Genomic DNA, 20,683 nt, shown 5'->3' with positions numbered 1-20,683 from the left:
ATTTAAGACAGCTCTAAACTGGATGTAATCTTTGTTCAAGATGCCAGATGATAACTGAGGCCCTGAGCAGCAGGGTTCTTTAACAATGTAAGTGACAACTCCACCCCTATAATTAATTTGATAGCTTAAGCCCTTCCCAAGGCTTAAGAAACTTTCAAAGAAATGGAAAGGCAATGAATGTCTCTGACAATATTCATTAAAACATATTTGAGATGATGACTCGCCCCATATATTTTCAATTAATTGGAAAAAGACAAGAAAACCTGGTATTGGCCATGACACTCATTTCCCATTCAAGAACAAAAGCACACAAATAAATCACCAAATTTACATTTTCATCATTATTTTAAATATCTCACTTTTCATCATCGCTTGCTAACTATGGGCTTAAAATAAGTAATCAAATGGACAATAATGAACTTGCTTTTATACAAATTCCCCTTGACATGCCAAGGCACAGTACATATTGAAGAGGTACACCTCTTGTTTAACTGGGAGCAATGACATACATAAAGGAAAGTAAATAAATTTAAATTGCTCCAAAAATTGTTTGAAAACCTTATTTGACCAGGATTTTGTGTCGTAAATGTGACAAAACCAACATTTTGGACGCATATTCTTAAATACATTACTTGCGATTCAGCGCATCACTACAATCGGTCTTAGCCATCTCTGATTGAATCAAGGGACTTGCATCAAAATGGACAAAGAGCTTACATCGTTTTGAAAAGGTCATAATGCTGTGAACTCAGCTCTGTGTAGCTATAGGCCTTTTCAGGTGAATCCTCTGCCTTGAAACTAACCTCAGAGTGGATTTAAAACGGCAAACGCACCTTTCAGGTGCGAGCCTTAAAAGGTTGCTGCAGCGTTAACTGGTCCACCTGAAGGGGCCTATTCATATCCAGAGGTGCCTCGTAGCGCCTCCGGATCCGATGGAGGCGGGGCGACTGGTGCCGCAGTGCCACCTGTCATAAATATGTAGTATAGCAACGGTGGTCTTCCCTACCCATAATCCCCCATGCAAGTAGAACTGCTCTGCATTTCCCACAACAGCCGCGTTTTGAGCCGTAGAGAGCGGCCAGCTGGGCTGCCACAGCCCCTGCCGGCCACCCTTGCCCCGATGGTCCCCGCTGCCCTGACAGCCACCCCTGCTCCAACGTCCCCCGCTGGTTCCCCCTGCAAATCTCCCAACCCGGACAGCCGCCCCTTCCCCACCGACCCCCACAGACCTCCCTGTCCCAACGGTTGCCCCTGCCCCAACGTTCCTCACTGGTCACCCCTGCAGTCCTCCCTTCCCCAGTGGGGCGCGGGGCTGTCAGGCAGCGGGGAGTTAGATCATAGGCTGATGAAGTCATCAGCCCACTCCCAGGAAGCCACTTCCAGCGGCTGCACATTTGTCGGCAGAGTGCTGCGCTCCGCCGATTATCCCTCCTGGAGGGTTAGCGTCGGCGCCTCAGAGGCACCTCTGCCAGATTTGAGTGAGTATGTCTTTAGCCACAAGGAGGGGAGATTATGCGGCTTTACAAGGGGGTGTTCAGGCCACCTGAAAGGGACTTATGTATAACATTTTGATAATGAGAGATTCTTCAAACCCTTTTACTGGATGGCATTTGAGATGCTGAACACAGAATGCCTTCTTCAATCCGGTTTTCTACTACCCCTCCTGCCTTCCAATCAATCAATTAATGTCTTAATCTTACACTCTGCTAAATGTCATAATTCCACGATTTTGAATTGTTTTTAATCTCCACTACCCCATGAATGTACCAGTACTTAGTAATGTTGCACTGAATGTAGTTTGTGTACTAATGTAGATTTCATTAATTGTATCTTTCCTAACATTAAATATCATATTGTATATCATAATTGTACTAAAATGAAAGATGCCAATTAATCACATTGAATAAGCATTAGATATGCAGATGAAGGGATACAGAGCTAAAGCTTCTGGTTGAGTTTAAGCTGGGTAGCTTGTTACATTGGTACAAACATAATAGGCCAAAAGGATTCCTCTATCATTAATTTTCAAAGACTACAATTTTCTGACAATGAATAGGTGACAGTAAAGCCAGACAAACCATTACCTTGTATTTCATTTTAGGACATGAATGGATGTAGAAGCCCATATAGTAATAACGCAAATCAGGGACTTTCTTCTGTAGTTCTGAAGTAAAAGCCACTTCCCTAAAATAAATCATAGTAGGGAATCAAAATCAATTGCATATAAGTATGTTAAAATCAGTATTAGAGTCATTCTTGGGCTCTATTTCTCCTAGGATCAGCATTCTAAACATCTTTCCTTTTAATCTAATTCCACCTCGCAAGGGGAATGGAAAATGACACAAAAGCATATTAAACAACAACATTCAGAAAAGCAACTCAGCCTAATACACAATTCTTCTATTCTAGCACCATCTCTTCTCCGTAGAGATGATCTGAAATTCAAATTAGCCTTTAATTAAAGGCCCTATTTACTGTTTCTAGTTAATATTCATGTGTCCTGATATTTTTCTTGAACAAGGATCCACATCCCCAGCTGGGTATGAAACAACACAATGAGCAATAAGAAGAGCATTTTTCTTCTTTACTTTTCAACAAGCAAAGGAAGACTTCTCAGGCTGCAGAGCTAATTCGAAAGTAAATAGACCACCTGCACAAATAAAAGTGTGCCCCTTCCAATCGAAACTTGGAATTTAAACGCGGTATGCAGTTGCATTGATTGGAAGGAAAAGAATGACTTTCTTTCAAGTACTACATTCAGAGGTATTATGAAATTTTATTTTAAATTGCTGTGGCCTGTTTTTAGGGGTTAATCTCAATAGTATTTGCTTTAATACCCAACTGAAAACAATAGACTCTTGAACATTCAAAGCGGTCTTGTGCTAAAGTAAACGGAGTTACGCGAGACAAAAACAGAGCAAGAATTAAGTGATAAAACTGGACAAAAAGTCTTAACTATTTTAACTTGAGATTTTTTTTTAATTGAGAATTCAGAATTTGATTTTGACACCATTTGTGGAGACTGCCGACAAAACTTAAATTTCAAACAAGTGTTCAGATTTCTGTGTCAGAGTTCACCTTGACGATTGTAGATCCTTTGAGTGACCACACAAAGAGGTGTGCAGCAAATTTTCAAAACATGAGCAAAAATTGTTCACATATTTTATTCTGACCTTAATTTAAATAGGGAGAGAATGGCATTTTAACAGGTACAAATGGTCTACCAACATAACAAATCACATGTACAGTGCCCTCCATAATGTTTGGGACAAAGACATTTCATTTATTTGTCCCTGTGTTTGTCATATACATAAATTAAAATCAAGTGGCAAAATGAAATCTTACCTGATTGCAGAATAAACACCCAATGATAAAAACATATAATCTGGATCATAATATAGGTACACAGAGGAGACACAACGAGGAAGAATATCAATTACTCCTACTGCGATAATCTTTCCATCCAACCAGTACTGTTGGTGAAATGATCCATAACCTGACTCAGGACCATCAGGTGGATACTCTGCCTAGAAAAGAAAACATTTCATCAGGAAGTTGCCCAAACAATTTCAAATACCCCACCCTCCCCACAAAAAAACTGACACACATTGTCTGGTTAATTGCAACTTACCTTTAGCTCAGATAATTATGCAATTTGAATTCCAATACCGTCTAAGTTTACAGAATATATTTGCTAATTTAAAAGTTGCCATTGATCATAGTATCATTTAGCATTTCCATGACATAATTTTCTCCCTCTTGCTTTTATTAATTTCCTGAAAACATTCTTAAAATGTTCCCCAAGTTAATCTACTTTTATCAACATTTCAAAATTTTCTTTCCTCTCTGAAGATGAAACATTCTACAGTTTGTCTCAAGGTAAATCAAAACCAAACAGGATATTGAGACAGCATGGGGTTTCTTCCTTCTTCTACCTTTCATTTTTCTTCCCAACCTGGAAAACCACAGCAATGCACCAATAATGAGCTCCGCACTATTATTTGAAATACCTGTTGCTATTAAGGTAAATATGAAAGATTTGGGTTAAAATAAGCAGTTTATTTCATATTCATTGTTTAAGCATTTTGAACAGGAAAATGACTCTCAGATTTTTATTTATTCTTGACAAGTTTGCTGTTTCAATCTATTCCGTATTTACTTGATAAAATTTTTTTTTGAGATTTGAATAAAATGGTTAGGGAGTTTTTATGGAGGGGTAAATTTTCGAGAGTAGCTCTGAATAAATTAACTTGGAAATATGAGTTAGGGGGACTACGTTTACCACATTTTCAAAACTATTATGAAGCAGCCCAACTTAAATTTATTAGTTCATTGATGGATTTGGTACGGCCTCCTAGTTGGGCTAAAATTGAGATGGCAAGTATTTCTGAATTTGAAATAAATCAATTTTTGTTTAGGTGGAATATAAATTTGTTACAACAATATAATGTGCCTATACTAAAATTTTTAATGAAGTTATGGATAAAGAAAAATAAAGTGATAGGCTCTAGGGGTAAATTATTGGCTTTGACTCCGTTGTATAATAATCAACTTATTTCTTTTTCAATACATAAAGTTTATTGCATTGGAGATTTAAAGTGTGAAAAATTTAGGAGATTGTTTTAAAGAGGGTAAGTTTTTATCTTTTAATCAGATGAGGGAAGATTTTGGTATTGATAAGAACTCTATTATCAAATTCGATCTTGGGTAAAATGTATGTTTTACAACCTCTGAAAGGGTTTGGGATTAGATAAATTCCAGCTTGCTTTCGTATATTTAGCTTTATCCGTAGTGAAAACATGTATTGCTAGTACGTGGAAAGATACAAATATGATTGATATTTATAGATGGCATAATGAGATGAAATAATGTTTAATAATGTAAAAAATTACGTATGTTTCACATGATAATTATAATTTTTTTATTAATAAGTGGCTGTTATACTCAGAATATTTACATTTCAATTTATATTGACTAGATTTTATGTATATTTAACTTTTTCTTTAATATTCTTTCTTTCTTTAATGGCTCTCCTTAGGAAAGTTGGCTGAAATGGTCGGGGGGGGGTTCTTTTCTTTTTTATATATATATAATAAAAAAATTCATGTTCATGTTTAATTGCTGCATATGTCATATATTATTTGTTTTTTGAATGAATAAATAAGGTTTTAAAAATAAGACAAGTTTTCAAGTCTCTACTTATTTTTATTCTCCAAAGTGGAATTTTTCATAGGCTCTTGATAACAAAACTACTTGAGAGTTTGACACAGAAAACTAACTTTTCACCTTGTTTTTCGTGGAAACAAGTAATGGACAAAAACTGCTTTCTTCTTTCTGGCAGTTAACCATAAAGGGACTTGCTGTTGAATTACGCAAGCATGCATTTTCTTCATCTTATTTTTCCAGACTAAAAGAGTAGAAATAAAACCCAGAACTTCTGGCTATTTTTAAATTTAATGCAGGCTACATGGGATAACCTGTAAACAATCTTCTATGCTTAGGTTTTATTTGTCACAAAATACCTTGTACAGTAAGTGGGGTTCTTCTGTGAACAGACCAAAAGGTTATTTGCAACATTCATTCAGTTTTGTAAAGAGCACAGTAGGATTATGATCAATTAGCACCAAACAAAGTCAGTTCAAATTTATCATCTGACTGTTGTGACAGAGTATATAGAAGTGTTTGAGAGATAAATTGGTTTTGCAAGAGTGCTCAGAGACTCATGATGGACCGTTATTTGCAAAAGGCAACAAATGTAACAACATGCAGTGGCAGCTTTGTCTGGAAAACAGAATTGACAGTCTGGAAGGTCATGTGATCTTTGCAGGAAGAGAGCAGAAAAAAAACAAAGACAGACATTGGTTCCAGAGGGACAAGCTGGCAAGCTTTGGAAGACGGCCTGGTCAAAGGAGAGGACTGGCTGTCCAGTGTTTACCTTGGAATAGGAGAAACAGAAAGGAACTCAATGGTGACCTGAAAGAAAGAGGTTATCATCTGGAGAACCCTGAAGGGGGCAAGTTTCGTCAGCAAGACACTGGAGTGGCTAATTAAAAAGGAATCAGTTGTGGATGTCCTGGAACAAGAAAAACTCTCTCTCTCTGAAAACCAACTAGAATCCTTCTGAGTGGTAACCATTTACCTGTTAAGCACCAAAGCCTGGCGAACCTTATTAATGTTAACTTTTGTGCACAGTATGAGCATTGCCTGCAACCAATGGACTGTGAAACAAAGAACTTTGCTGAACTTACACACACATTACACACACGTGCACTTAGAATTAGAAGGGCGTTAAGTAGGTTAAGTGAGTCAACAGAGATAAGTTAAAGTTTGATTCTATTTTCATCTTCAAAGATAATTAAAAGCAACTTTTGTTTAAGTAACCCTTTGTCAAGGTGTCATGGTGCATATCTATCGCTGCTGGGTTTTGGGGTCCTCTGGACTTGTAACACTGTACACATGCTAACCGTACACAAACATACACACAATATACAGCACATAATAAACAAATATATCACACACAAAGACATAATATAAAAATATACATTTTAGAATAATTTACTTAGTTATAGGATACTGTTAATCTCAATGCCTGCATGTTTTGCACCAAGGATCAGGGAACACGGTTTCATCGGATTGTACTTACACAATCAGATGACAATAAATGTGACTCAACAGCCTGAAGGAAGAAGCCTTGCACTCCTGCTTTGATGCTTCTGTACCCCTTTCCTGATAATAGCAGGTCAAAGAATTTGCATGATAGATGGAGAGTCCTCAATACCTGCAATCCTACGAGTCCATGCCACCCACATACCCCACTTTATGAAGGTAGAGCGTTCTTAAGAAACATTTCGCAAACCGAAGACCCATTGACTGCTATTGGAGTCAATTTTTATCAAAGTGAAAACCCATCATAATCCCATTATAATTTCTTTGTGAAACTGAACATGGGTTTCTTTGTATAAGCAAATTTTCGTAAACCAGGGTTTATCTGTACACCAAATCTGTACAACCACGGGTACATTTTGAAGGACAGGAGGAAACAGGGGGAGAAAGTACAAACTCTTCACTGACAACGCCAGTTTGGCTGGCACTGTAAGTGTTGCACTAATGCACCACCCTTAATGTTGGAAATCTTGAAAAACTGGACTTCATTTAAAAATGAACACCAAATAAACTCTCAACAGGAATGGTGAGAAAGTGACCATGGCAGAAATGCTTCCCAACAACCATGTAAAGAAAATTGGAACACCAGTCTGCTTAAAATGGCTGACATCAGCTAGAACTTCTATAAATCGTTAACAAATTTACTAAAATGGCAATTGAAGAGATTAGTGTTGGCCTGACACCAAAATATACAAGCTCAATTTCCAATGCCATTTCTTTATTTTAAAGTATGATCTCATCCAAGTTGCCCTCAGAAAGATGCTTTGCACCAAAATCTCCAGTTTTACATATTACAAAATATGAAATATTCACCTTCTAAGACTGATTACAATGAAGTTGTTAAGGATGAGAATGTGCCCTTATTCTTTGGCTATTAATTAAAGGTCAGAAAGCAAAAAAAATGACCTACTTAACAAATAAAATAATTTAAATAAATATTGAAAATGACATAGCATGCTTAATACCAATTTTGTTTACTCATTATTGATTCAGGTATTAATAAGGAAAATAAAATAAAATCACATCAATTTTCTTTTTGCTGCTCCATGTGGGTTTCCATCTTGGTTAACTGAAATCTGGATCTTGCACATCATATCTATCCATCTTTATTGTTTTTTCTTCATTCTTTGTGAGTTGTGTGCAGTGCTTGCAAGGGCAACATTTACTGACATTCCCGATTGCTATTGAAAAGATGGTGTCAAAAAGCTTTCTGGCACAATGGCAATTTGTGTAATGAAGGCAGTCCAAAGTTAACATAAGCATTCACAAATCCATTAGTACATAAGGACGTCTGTAATGCTGCAAATTTTGTTGTGTTATGTAGTTTGTAGTATCAGACTGATATTTCAACCTTGAACTTCTCTCCACAGTAGCTCTCTGAAACTAATAATTGTAGAAGAACAAAGGATTAGATGGAAATTGTACATCAACTACAATTTAAGAATGTGGCTTGCACAAAATTTAATCAAGTCTCCATTTCAGAACAATGTCATGAGAAAATACTAAAGCCAGAATTGAAATTAAAGGATGTGCTCAAACTCCTCCTGAAAGAAATGTAACATTTCCACTGGTTTCTGTGAATCTCTGGCTGAATCAAGCAGAGAAGATCAGAGACTGAAAATGAGGGCAAAGCATTGGGAGTAGATAAGCATCTTTCTTTGGCTTGGCTTCGCGGACGAAGATTTATGGAGGGGGTAAAAAGTCCACGTCAGCTGCAGGCTCGTTTGTGGCTGACCAGTCCGATGCGGGACAGGCAGACACGATTGCAGCGGTTGCAAGGGAAAATTGGTTGGTTGGGGTTGGGTGTTGGGTTTTTCCTCCTTTGCCTTTTGTCAGTGAGGTGGGCTCTGCGGTCTTCTTCAAAGGAGGCTGCTGCCCGCCAAACTGTGAGGCGCCAAGATGCACGGTTTGAGGCGTTATCAGCCCACTGGCGGTGGTCAATGTGGCAGGCACCAAGAGATTTCTTTAGGCAGTCCTTGTACCTTTTCTTTGGTGCACCTCTGTCACGGTGGCCAGTGGAGAGCTCGCCATATAATACGATCTTGGGAAGGCGATGGTCCTCCATTCTGGAGACGTGAAGGCCATCTAATTAACTACAGATCCACCTGCCCCATCCGTGGAAGAATCTGCAAATGTCTGAATTAACAATCGCAGAACCCACAAAAATAGAAGGGAAGCAAGTCACAGAATCAGTTTTACATCACAGGAACAGGCTCTCCTTCATCCCAACTTGTCCATGGTGACCGTTGTCTACCCAAGCTAGTCCAACTTGCACGTACCCCTCCAAACATTTCCACCCATGCACCGATCTAATTGTCTGTTAAACGCCATAATTGTTCCCACCATTTACTACTTTCTCTGGCAGCTTGTTAGACAAACCCACCTCCCTCTGTGTAAAAAAACGTGCCCCTCAGATCCCAAATAAATTTTTTACCCTCACCTGGAATCTATGCCCTCTAATTTCTGATTCCACTATACTTTGGGCGGGCAGGGAGAAGACTGTTAATATTTATCTTATTATGTCCATCACAATTTATATTGTTCATCAAGGTCAATCCTTAGCCTCCTATGTTCCAGGGCAAAAAATCCTGACCTTTCCAGCCTCTTATTATAATTCAAGCTAATCAGTTCTGGTAACTTTCTTGTGAATCTTCAAGACATCCTTAAGCCTAAGAGATTGCTTAAAAGGAGATATTTGCTACCATGTTTTACCTAAGCAATGCTATTACAGCACCAGTGACCTGAGTTCTAATTTGCTTCTATCTATAAAGAGTTTGTACCGTGATGGAAAATTTGGGAATGTTTTTGGGAGATAAATTGGTAAAATTAGAGTAGGTTACATACATATACACATTTTAAAACAGATCTTATTTGAAATACTGAAGAATTAATATTCAGTGACCTTACAGAAACTATGGAGAATGCTATGCACGTTTCACAAGTAGGTGCTAATTGAAATGATGTAATGAAATGAATGGACTGGATACAGATAGTCTGTTTTGGACTTTTTTTTAAACAAGACTTCTGACCTCTCTGCAAAGTGCTCACTCAAAGGTCACTGAGAGGTTTGTTTACCTAAAACAACAGATGGGAGTAGAAGACTAACTCCTATTGCTTGCTGGAGAAGGAGGGGTTTTGCAAGTGAGAGAGGAAAGGACATGTGGCTGGCAGTTTGAATCTCAGGTGGAGAGAGAGTCACAGCTGAAACAGTGTCAGCCAGGAGAAGCTTGTTGGAACTGAAATAGAAGCTCCAGAGTGGTGGATGGCTGGAAGTGCTATCTGTCTGATGTTTCTCTTGGAATAAGTGGAACAGAAAGGAACTCTGTGATAGCCTGAAAGAAAAAAGTTATCATCTGTAGAACCCTGATGGAGCAAGCTTCATCAGCAAGACATTGAGGTGACAAATGGTGGTACCTCAGTTGTGGAAATCTTGGAACAAGAAATCTCTCTCTGCAAACCCTACGAGAACCTTTCTAAGGTTTTGAGCACCAAAGCCTGGTGAACTTTATTCATGCTAAATTCTGTATACAGTATAAGAATTGCCTGCAACCAGAGAACATGGAAGAATGAGAAGTGAGATTGAAGTGTGAACCAAAGAATTTTTCTTAAATTTACACACTTCACATGCACGTGTGCTTAGAATTAGAAGGGGGTTAGGTTGAGTAGTTAAGTTAATAGTGATAAGTTAAAGCTTGATTCTGTTTTCATGTTTAAAAATAATTAAAAACAACTTTTGTTTGAGTAACCATTTGTCGTGGTGAATATCTATTGCTGCTGGATTTTGGGGTCCTTTGGGCTCGTAACAGTTCACTATCCCCATATCTGTGTGGCTTTCCTTCCATCCTTCAAATTGTATGGAAATTCTAAGTTAAATGGGGTAATTGGGCAGCATGAGCTCTGAGTTGGAAGGACCTGTTACTGTGCTGCATGTCTACATTTATAATTAAGAACCCTGTGCACTCATGACTGTGTAGCCAAGTTCATGTCAAACTCAATCTACATATTTGCTGATGACACCACAGTTATTGGTATATAACTGAAAATGAGCCAGAATACAGGTTAGACTGGGAGACCCAGGTTGGGTGGTCCCAGAACAACAATCTTGCTCTTGATCTGCCTGCAATGATGGGAACAAGGTGGAGAAAGTCAGAAGCTTCAAGATCCTGGGAGTCCATATTTCATAAGATCTTTCTTGGAGCCAGCACATTGAGGCCACACAAAGACAGTGCACCAGCACCTCTATTCCAAAGGAGTCCGAGGAGATTTGACATGTTGTAATCAAAATCTACAGGTGCACTTTAGAAACTATTTTGACTGTTTGCATCACAACTTGGTTTGGCAATACAAGTGGCCAGGATTGTAGAAGGCTGCAGAAGGGAGCTAACATGGCCAGGTCCATAAAGATACCAATCTCCCATCTGTTGAAGACATCCAGGTGAGGCATAATCTCAAGAAGGCTCCTAATATTATAAAGGATCCCCATCATCCTGGCCTCAACTTCTTCTCGCTGCTATCTTCAGGCAGAAGATACAGAAACCTGAAGTCTAGCATGTCTAGAACAGTTTTTATTCAACAGCCTATTGAATCTCCCATAATACACAAACCATAAACTAGTCTAGAACCACCAAAGCAGAGAACAAAATATTTTTAGATATTAAAGAGAATTGAAGAACAACAGGGAAACTAATGTTGAAAAGTGTTGCTGTTGTAAAATGATCTTATCAATTGAAAAAGCAAAACCTACTACCCATAGTCTTAAATTAATCTATTTTCCTATTTGGGATGAGAATGAAATTATAATTATTTAACTCTGGGCAAAGAAGCTAAAGCATTTAAATTTCCAGGTTATTAACTTTTGTTTGCAAATCAGAGAATAGATTAGAGACAGGGATACCAAATCGGTCAGTTGATCAGAGCCCACTTACATCATGAGCCGCAGTATTTTCAGGTGTTTCTGAGATCCAGTACCTCAACTTTGTACATTTTTCGCTACATCAATCTTTAGATAAATTATCTAATGAGAACATTGTCCAACACTTTGTTTATTACCTTGCCTCACTGTGCATATCAGAGAGGAGCACAAAACTTTAGGCATTGGATGAAGATGGAAAAGATGATGAAAATGAAGAGGAAGGTGCAATAGAAAATCCAAGGGGGATTCAAATTAAGTTGAGGAATAGATAAGAAAAAGAAATATAGATGCTATAATTTGAATTGCGTTGAACCTTTAACAACTCAGGATATGCAACAAATTAGGTGGTTAACATGTAAACAATGAAAAGTCATGTTACAAACAAATGTGTGAAGAGTTCAACTCAGTACATGTTTTGTGGTTTCAAATCTGGTAATGTTCAGTTTCTGCAACATTAACAACAATTCAATACTGAAAATCAAATATTGTAAAAGTACTGTATTTGACAACAAAATTGCCTCAAAACCACCTCGGGTGGTGAAGGTGATATTTTGGTGCCGCCATTTTGCAAGATGGCAATAGGAGGGAAGCTCTCAAACTATTCTGCTTTCCACTCATTTCTCCCGGTAGGAAGGTTCACTCTCTCCCATCTTCCTGTTCGCCAGCTCTCTCTCACTCAACAAAGTCTGATCATCAAGGCCCAACACTCCCCTCAAAGCACTGTGGGAGAGAGTTGGTGATGGAAAAGAGAGGGAGGGAGGAGAGGGAGGAAGGGAAGAACTGAACCCCCAACCCCCCCCCCCCCACCAGGCAAATTGAATGAGGTTGATAAATTAAAACAAGTTTTCCCTGCAATCTCACGCTAAATACGGGGAGGTGGGCGAAAGGGGTCCTATATGCCATCAAATATAGTATTTACATTTGAAGTTAACTAAAACAGGACCAAGAACTAATAACAGTGGAAACAAATGCCTACATGCCGATTTGCAGCAACTAAAACAATTTTGGACATTCATTCAGCTTTGGTACAATCCACGCAGAAAAATGAAATAAAAACAGTTGTGACACAAATCTTCAAAGGCACCAATTTTGTTTGGATCCCTTGGATAGTACTGTTCTCAGTATTCAGCCAGAATAATTTACAATGAAGCCATAGAAATAGAATCCACAGAGAGGAAGTTGAAAAGTGGGGGAAGGGGGGGGGGGAGAAAGAATGAGGGAGGGAGGTGGGTGGTGAGGGGCAAGGGAAGGGGGGGAAAATGTACAATCCACTGCAGATAGATATTTCGATATTTCAAACATGAGCAGATCAGATTTATCACTGTTTTCCTTCCAAATACCAACAATTCTCAAGAACAGCACAAAGAAAAATGTATTCAGAGCTGAAATATTATCTGCTTCAACCACCTTAAAGTGGCTAAGTTTTATATTCAGTCAAATCAATGTCTATGATTCCAATCTGCAGATGTACATATAGTACTTGATGACAGAGAGTAAAATCTAGTTATATATTCCCACATAAACGTAGCATTCATTTCATGAGAACTGACATTGTTTTGAGTATTGGCTGGGAAAGGCGCAAAATATTTTGGAAAAATTGTAAAAACTTTTAGAGTTAGTTCACTTCCTGCTGATGAAATCACAACAATTCTTTTTTAAAAAAAGTTACTGAAATCTCATTTTAAAGCATCATAGTCTGAAGTAGTCAATTTCAGATTGTTCAAAAGCAGGTTGAAATTATATTTTTGATTTTGCTCGTACATCTGAAATTACAAAAACTAATTTAAAAACATGCAAATAAATACAAGGTGGATCTTACCTGGAGTGGAGACTGACAAAGGAATCTTGAATACTGTATTCAGGTAAATCGACATTGCATGAAAAAAGGAAATAAAATCAAATTAATTCTGGCAGTAATAGAAATAGAAAACAAATCTTCACATGCTTAAGATGGAGAACTATGTCCCAAGAAGATTTGCAAAATTATCAAATAAAAAAATTAACACAAGCTGCACAATACGACGACAGATGTACAAAAAGCTTCAATAGGTTTCGAGAAACATATTAAATGGAGAAAACGGTGGAAAAGTAAATATATTTTCAAAGGAATTCCAGGGTGCATCCTTGGAAACTGGAGTAAATGAATGGTGGATGAATTGGATGACAAGTATAAAGAAGCAGTGCAAATATCTTGGAGTATCTCATTTTCACATTTTCTAAAAATTCAACTTTTCCCTTTGGTTTACTGTTAAATTTATTTATTCTCCCTAACTTTCCCCAGAGCTCCTCACCCTAATTACTAACATAAATGTCTTGCAATTGCTTTATCAAACCGCAGGACCCTATTCTGTAAGAGCCCAGTGGTAAATTCCTTTCTATCCTGGCATCAAACCATTTCACTCCTCATATTACAAGTTTACTTCCCCACAATGTTTATCCTTGTGTCAATTTGCATATCACTCAGATAAATAATACTCAACCACCGGTTAATGCTCATGTTTATAACTGCAGAATTAGTAGCAATAATGACAAATGTACATCACAACACTGAAGATCCAATCGTCAAGAAACAAACAGCAACTCTGCTCCTAAATTATGTTAATGATCAATCTCCTCTTTAGAAAGGTATCGATTTCCAAGCATAGCTACAAGTACAAACACATTTTTTGAGTCCTTGCAGTTTCTCCTTTTTATCTTTCTCAGATCTCTTAAAAAAAGATAAAACTGTAAAACAGTATACAACTAACAGGCCAAAGAACAGAGTGAAACATATTTACAGCACAATTTCCTTATTTTGACAGGAATAAAAGACCTACAAAATGCATTCAAACTACTGAAACAAAAAGCTTCTTAAAGAATATGAAAATATATTTTAAAAAATTAGTTAAATGCAAACTAACATGATTTCTCTGTCTGAAATTCATGGATTTGAAAGGAAGTGATGACAAACATCTAATGGTGAGAAACTAGGGTAATTTAGGACATTGGATGGACATCAAACCAGTGATTTATTGGGAGAGGAGGGGTGTAGCAATCTATGGACATCATATGAGATCCCACAAAGCATTTAACAAGACTCCAATTAAAATATCTTAACCCAAAATTGAAGCTTGTAGAATGGAAAACAAATAATGCTGAAGGATGCTATCTGGTTGCCAGAAGTTACAAAGATAACTAAGAATTATCAGGCATGTCTCCTAAATTTAGACTTCAAAGCATGTCCACACAATCACAGAAGTCCAAGGGCTCCTGGTTGCTACAACTGAACAGAGATTCTCTGAAGAAGGGGTCTAGATGCATTTTTGTTTGAAACTCAGAGCCAGATTCAATGAGAACTTGCAGAAAGAAGGCATTTGAATCGGGTCATTTAACACAGTGAATAAAAGTTCAATGTATATCGGTGTCTTATTTGATTTAATGTTATTGTTAAAAAAAAATTTGTAAATGCTTAATCTTTTCAATCATTTCTTTAAATTGCTCAAATCTATTGTGATAGTTTTCAATATCCCTGACTAATTAAGTATTCCATTTGACTGTTTGGGGGCTATGGCCCAGAGCAAGTTGTCAAAATGCAGGCAGTAGGGGACTGTGAGCCAGCTTAGTTGAATGCAGGCAGTAGGGGACTGTGAGCCAGCTTAGTTGAATGCAGGCAGTAGGGGACTGTGAGCCAGCTTAGTTGAATGCAGGCAGTAGGGGACTGTGAGCCAGCTTAGTTGAATGCAGGCAGTAGGGGACTGTGAGCCAGCTTAGTTGAATGCAGGCAGTAGGGGACTGTGAGCCAGCTTAGTCGAATGCAGGCAGTAGGGGACTGTGAGCCAGCTTAGTCGAATGCAGGCAGTAGGGGACTGTGAGCCAGCTTAGTTGAATGCAGGCAGTAGGGGACTGTGAGCCAGCTTAGTTGAATGCAGGCAGTAGGGGACTGTGAGCCAGCTTAGTTGAATGCAGGCAGTAGGGGACTGTGAGCCAGCTTAGTTGAATGCAGGCAGTAGGGGACTGTGAGCCAGCTTAGTTGAATGCAGGCAGTAGGGGACCGTGAGCCAGCTTAGTTGAATGCAGGCAGTAGGGGACTGTGAGCCAGCTTAGTTGAATGCAGGCAGTAGGGGACTGTGAGCCAGCTTAGTTGAATGCAGGCAGTAGGGGACTGTGAGCCAGCTTAGTCGAATGCAGGCAGTAGGGGACTGTGAGCCAGCTTAGTTGAATGCAGGCAGTAGGGGACTGTGAGCCAGCTTAGTTGAATGCAGGCAGTAGGGGACTGTGAGCCAGCTTAGTCGAATGCAGGCAGTAGGGGACTGTGAGCCAGCTTAGTTGAATGCAGGCAGTAGGGGACTGTGAGCCAGCTTAGTTGAATGCAGGCAGTAGGGGACTGTGAGCCAGCTTAGTTGAATGCAGGCAGTAGGGGACTGTGAGCCAGCTTAGTCGAATGCAGGCAGTAGGGGACTGTGAGCCAGCTTAGTCGAATGCAGGCAGTAGGGGACTGTGAGCCAGCTTAGTCGAATGCAGGCAGTAGGGGACTGTGAGCCAGCTTAGTTGAATGCAGGCAGTAGGGGACTGTGAGCCAGCTTAGTTGAATGCAGGCAGTAGGGGACTGTGAGCCAGCTTAGTTGAATGCAGGCAGTAGGGGACTGTGAGCCAGCTTAGTTGAATGCAGGCAGTAGGGGACTGTGAGCCAGCTTAGTTGAATGCAGGCAGTAGGGGACCGTGAGCCAGCTTAGTTGAATGCAGGCAGTAGGGGACTGTGAGCCAGCTTAGTTGAATGCAGGCAGTAGGGGACTGTGAGCCAGCTTAGTTGAATGCAGGCAGTAGGGGACTGTGAGCCAGCTTAGTCGAATGCAGGCAGTAGGGGACTGTGAGCCAGCTTAGTTGAATGCAGGCAGTAGGGGACTGTGAGCCAGCTTAGTTGAATGCAGGCAGTAGGGGACTGTGAGCCAGCTTAGTCGAATGCAGGCAGTAGGGGACTGTGAGCCAGCTTAGTTGAATGCAGGCAGTAGGGGACTGTGAGCCAGCTTAGTTGAATGCAGGCAGTAGGGGACTGTGAGCCAGCTTAGTTGAATGCAGGCAGTAGGGGACTGTGAGCCAGCTTAGTCGAATGCAGGCAGTAGGGGACTGTGAGCCAGCTTAGTTGAATGCAGGCAGTAGGGGACTGTGAGCCAGCTTAGTTGAATGCAGGCAGTAGGGGACTGTGAGCCAGCTTAGTCGAATGCAGGCAGTAGGGGACTGTGAGCCAGCTTAGTTGAATGCAGGCAGTAGGGGACTGTGAGCCAGCTTAGTTGAATGCAGGCAGTAGGGGACTGTGAGCCAGCTTAGTTGAATGCAGGCAGTAGGGGACTGTGAGCCAGCTTAGTTGAATGCAGGCAGTAGGGGACTGTGAGCCAGCTTAGTTGAATGCACAACCCCCCACCCCAGAAACAAAATGCAAACTATTCATATCAACTGTTTATTTTGGTACGAATCTTCAAGTAAGAGTTATACAACATGATTAACATACAGGCGAGCTAAGTTGCCCACCATCAGCTTGTACAGTAGGACTTGTGTAATAATTGGCTTTATGACAAAAATAAAAATCTTCACTTTACAGCTGTTAAGTAAAACCAGGTGTTAAAGTTAGACTTAAGCTGGAGAGACAAACAAAACATGTCAGTTTTCATTATAAATGCAGTTAAAATAGTTGGGAATCATTTCTTCCTTTACAAATGCCTACCAATAGTTCCAATCAATCACAATTTTGTGCCATAAACCTTCAAACAATTTACTTCCATTAGAGATGAATAAAGTGAACTTAATGCTGGTATTTGGTTCTAAAATGATCACAATAAGATCTTGGGATCTATTTGTCCATTAAGCTACTTAAATTATTACCAGTGGGGTAAAAGTCTGATGTCTGCAATATGTCAAATTAGAAGTTTATCATTGCTGATTGATTGTTGGTGCACATAACGTTTAAAACCACAAAACTTTTTTGGGGGGTGTGTGGGGGGGGGGGGAAATATGATTATCATAATCTCCAGCACCTTTGTGTATTGTCCTGTGATTACCTGATGTAGTTTATGTGAGATTTAGTGGTGTCTATACAGCAGACATTCCTTTGTAAAGGCATAGGAATTACAAAAACATTCTGTTAAATTAGTGAATGACATGCAACATCTGTTGTAAATAATTGCAGAGGTTATTGACCTCGATACAGGAGTGGAACTGAAATGTTTTCATGTCAATATTAAATATACTCTGTTCACATTTCACAAATTATTAATGGAAACTCCTTCACTTTAAAAAGATATTTTTTGCACTGGTAATTTTAGTAAAGGTACCTTTTTGGGAGCGTGACACATTACTTAACAAATCTCTTTATTAAATGCTGCTAGGTATTTTTAAGTCTTTCCAAACTTTAATAGACCCAAAACAAAAACATTTTTAAGGTTGAAAGCAGTTGTGGCTTGAACCCTCCTTTGCATCACTTTGAACTATTTTCTTAACCTTACTCATTACCTTCCCCGACCCACTATTTAGAAAATGCTCTTCAACTGCAATGTGTTTTCATTAAGGAATCTTCTCTTTCTTTGGCTTGGCTTCGCGGACGAAGATTTATGGAGGGGGTAAAAAGTCCACGTCAGCTGCAGGCTCGTTTGTGGCTGACCAGTCCGATGCGGGACAGGCAGACACGATTGCAGCGGTTGCAAGGGAAAATTGGTTGGTTGGGGTTGGGTGTTGGGTTTTTCCTCCTTTGCCTTTTGTCAGTGAGGTGGGCTCTGCGGTCTTCTTCAAAGGAGGCTGCTGCCCGCCAAACTGTGAGGCGCCAAGATGCACGGTTTGAGGCGTTATCAGCCCACTGGCGGTGGTCAATGTGGCAGGCACCAAGAGATTTCTTTAGGCAGTCCTTGTACCTTTTCTTTGGTGCACCTCTGTCACGGTGGCCAGTGGAAAGCTCGCCATATAATACGATCTTGGGAAGGCGATGGTCCTCCATTCTGGAGACGTGACCCATCCAGCGCAGCTGGATCTTCAGCAGCGTGGACTCGATGCTGTCGACCTCTGCCCTCTCGAGTACCTCGACGTTAGGGGTGTGAGCGCTCCAATGGATGTTGAGGATGGAGCGGAGACAACGCTGGTGGAAGCGTTCTAGGAGCCGTAGGTGGTGCCGGTAGAGGACCCATGATTCGGAGCCGAACAGGAGTGTGGGTATGACAACGGCTCTGTATACGCTTATCTTTGTGAGGTTTTTCAGTTGGTTGTTTTTCCAGACTCTTTTGTGTAGTCTTCCAAAGGCGCTATTTGCCTTGGCGAGTCTGTTGTCTATCTCATTGTCGATCCTTGCATCTGATGAAATGGTGCAGCCGAGATAGGTAAACTGGTTGACCGTTTTGAGTTTTGTGTGCCCGATGGAGATGTGGGGAATAGTTTAGTTAGATATAGCCTGTACAGTACAGTACGAACCCTGTTTAAAATATTTTACTGCAGTTGGTCATAAAGCAAAAGTTGAATGTGAAATCAACACATCAGAACTCTGTTTTTGAGGTGGTTGTCTAAGTTTAATTTATAAGTTTAGGAGCTTTTAACACACACATGGCTAGGTTCCAACAATCAACATGAAGGAACAATTTCTTTGCATCATTAATGAGTTGCAGTTACAATCCAAAGTATCCTTGATAAGGGAGTGATAAGCCACTTTGTTAAACCACTGCAATCTGTTCTGTTAAGGAATTCTTAAAATGCTTCTGAGGAGGCAGGGCCAGAATTTAATTATTTAATTATCTACTGAGAAATAAAATGTCGTAAAGACACAAAATAGATTTTATCTTTTTTTAAAAAAACTTCAACAGAGGTAAACATACAAGTTGTAAAACTTAATTTTCATTTAAGTTACTTAAAATTAGTTGAAGAGGCTCTTGATATATAGTTTTCACAGGGCATACCTCAGGATCCACTATCAAAATGTCTGTTCAACCACTCTGCTTGGTGATGGTGCAGCTGTTGAATGAAACCTAAAAGTTACCGTAATAAGACGTGGGCCACAAAGTTTAATGTAGTCAACTAAACTGCTTTGGGGGGTAATTGCAAAGAAGGGCCCAATCTTGCTACATATGCATGCATCAATATCTTCAAGACAGGAAAGGAAGTTGTTTAAGGAACAGCAACAGAAAAGGACAGCAAGCAATTTATTTTGGGAACCAAATTAGAAATGTATTTTGTTTACAATATGATTTCTCCTCAAGAATGTGAAACTTCAACCCAGTTCCATTCACAGTAGCATAATGCAAACTTTTACAAACTTTTCCTTCAATACTATCCAGAAACACATCATCTGGAGACTTTTGTTTTTAATTTTTGTTTAGGGGAATATCACATTACATCTCAAGGTCACTCAGAGCTTGGACTCTCATGTTCTTTTGTAAAGTCCTGAGACCCAATATGCCATGTCAAAATGGAGTGCATGAGCACATTTCAAAATCTTCATCCATTTCTGAATAACACTATTTATTACTACATTAATGTGCATTTCTGTTTTAGCTTCATAACCAAATGAAGTGTTTTCCTCCAGGATTAATAAGTGCCAAAGCTAATATTTGATCATGTACAGGTCAAAATGTTATACAGCTACCTTTACATTAGAAGCTGTGGGAGACATTCATGTTTGATGAAGCTGTCATTGTGCATTGGGTTAGAAAATTTTTGCTTGCTTTTATGTTCTCAAAGTGAAACACCATAGTCTGCAGACACTGTGATTGTAGTAAAAACACAGAAATGCTGGTCTTGTAGCATCTACGTGAGGTAAAGAAATATAACTGATGTTTCAGGCCTGTGTACCTTGAAGCAGTGGTCAGGCCAAAACATCAGATATAGATCTTTACCTTTTTAAAAAAATATATTCTCAAAAGCATGGCTACAGCTATGAATTCAGTATCCTTTTGAAAATTCTATTGTTTTATTATCATTAAAATGTTACCCACAAGCTTTTGGTATTTTGCATTAAACTTTCCTCTAACATATAAACAAATATTCCTATCTCAAGTAAACAAGAACCAAAATGTAATTACACAAATCCAATTTTATGTGATCTCTTAACCAAACATTTAACTGACTACATAAATGAATCAAAGCCAAACATTATTTATT

At 39.2% G+C, this 20,683-nt stretch overlaps 1 protein-coding gene across 9 annotated transcripts in view; it reads right to left on the bottom strand.

Moving 5' to 3' along the window:
* The window catches only part of LOC138744162 (arginyl-tRNA--protein transferase 1), a 101,640-nt gene that overhangs the window by 46,046 nt on the left and 34,911 nt on the right, over positions 1-20,683 (bottom strand). For all 9 annotated transcript variants that reach the window (XM_069899827.1, XM_069899835.1, XM_069899834.1 and 6 more), the window contains 3 exons: positions 13,395-13,427; positions 3,346-3,527; positions 2,085-2,184 (listed from right to left, as the gene is read on the bottom strand). In XM_069899827.1, the coding sequence (XP_069755928.1) occupies positions 2,085-2,184; positions 3,346-3,527; positions 13,395-13,427 (315 nt within the window). The remainder of the gene's footprint in view (positions 1-2,084; positions 2,185-3,345; positions 3,528-13,394; positions 13,428-20,683) is intronic.

Source organism: Narcine bancroftii, chromosome 10 (assembly GCF_036971445.1).
Source record: "Narcine bancroftii isolate sNarBan1 chromosome 10, sNarBan1.hap1, whole genome shotgun sequence".
In the NCBI taxonomy this organism is placed as follows: Eukaryota; Metazoa; Chordata; class Chondrichthyes; order Torpediniformes; family Narcinidae; genus Narcine; species Narcine bancroftii.
The sequence above is the reverse complement of the archived record's forward strand: the minus strand, read 5'-3'. Positions and strand labels throughout refer to the sequence as shown.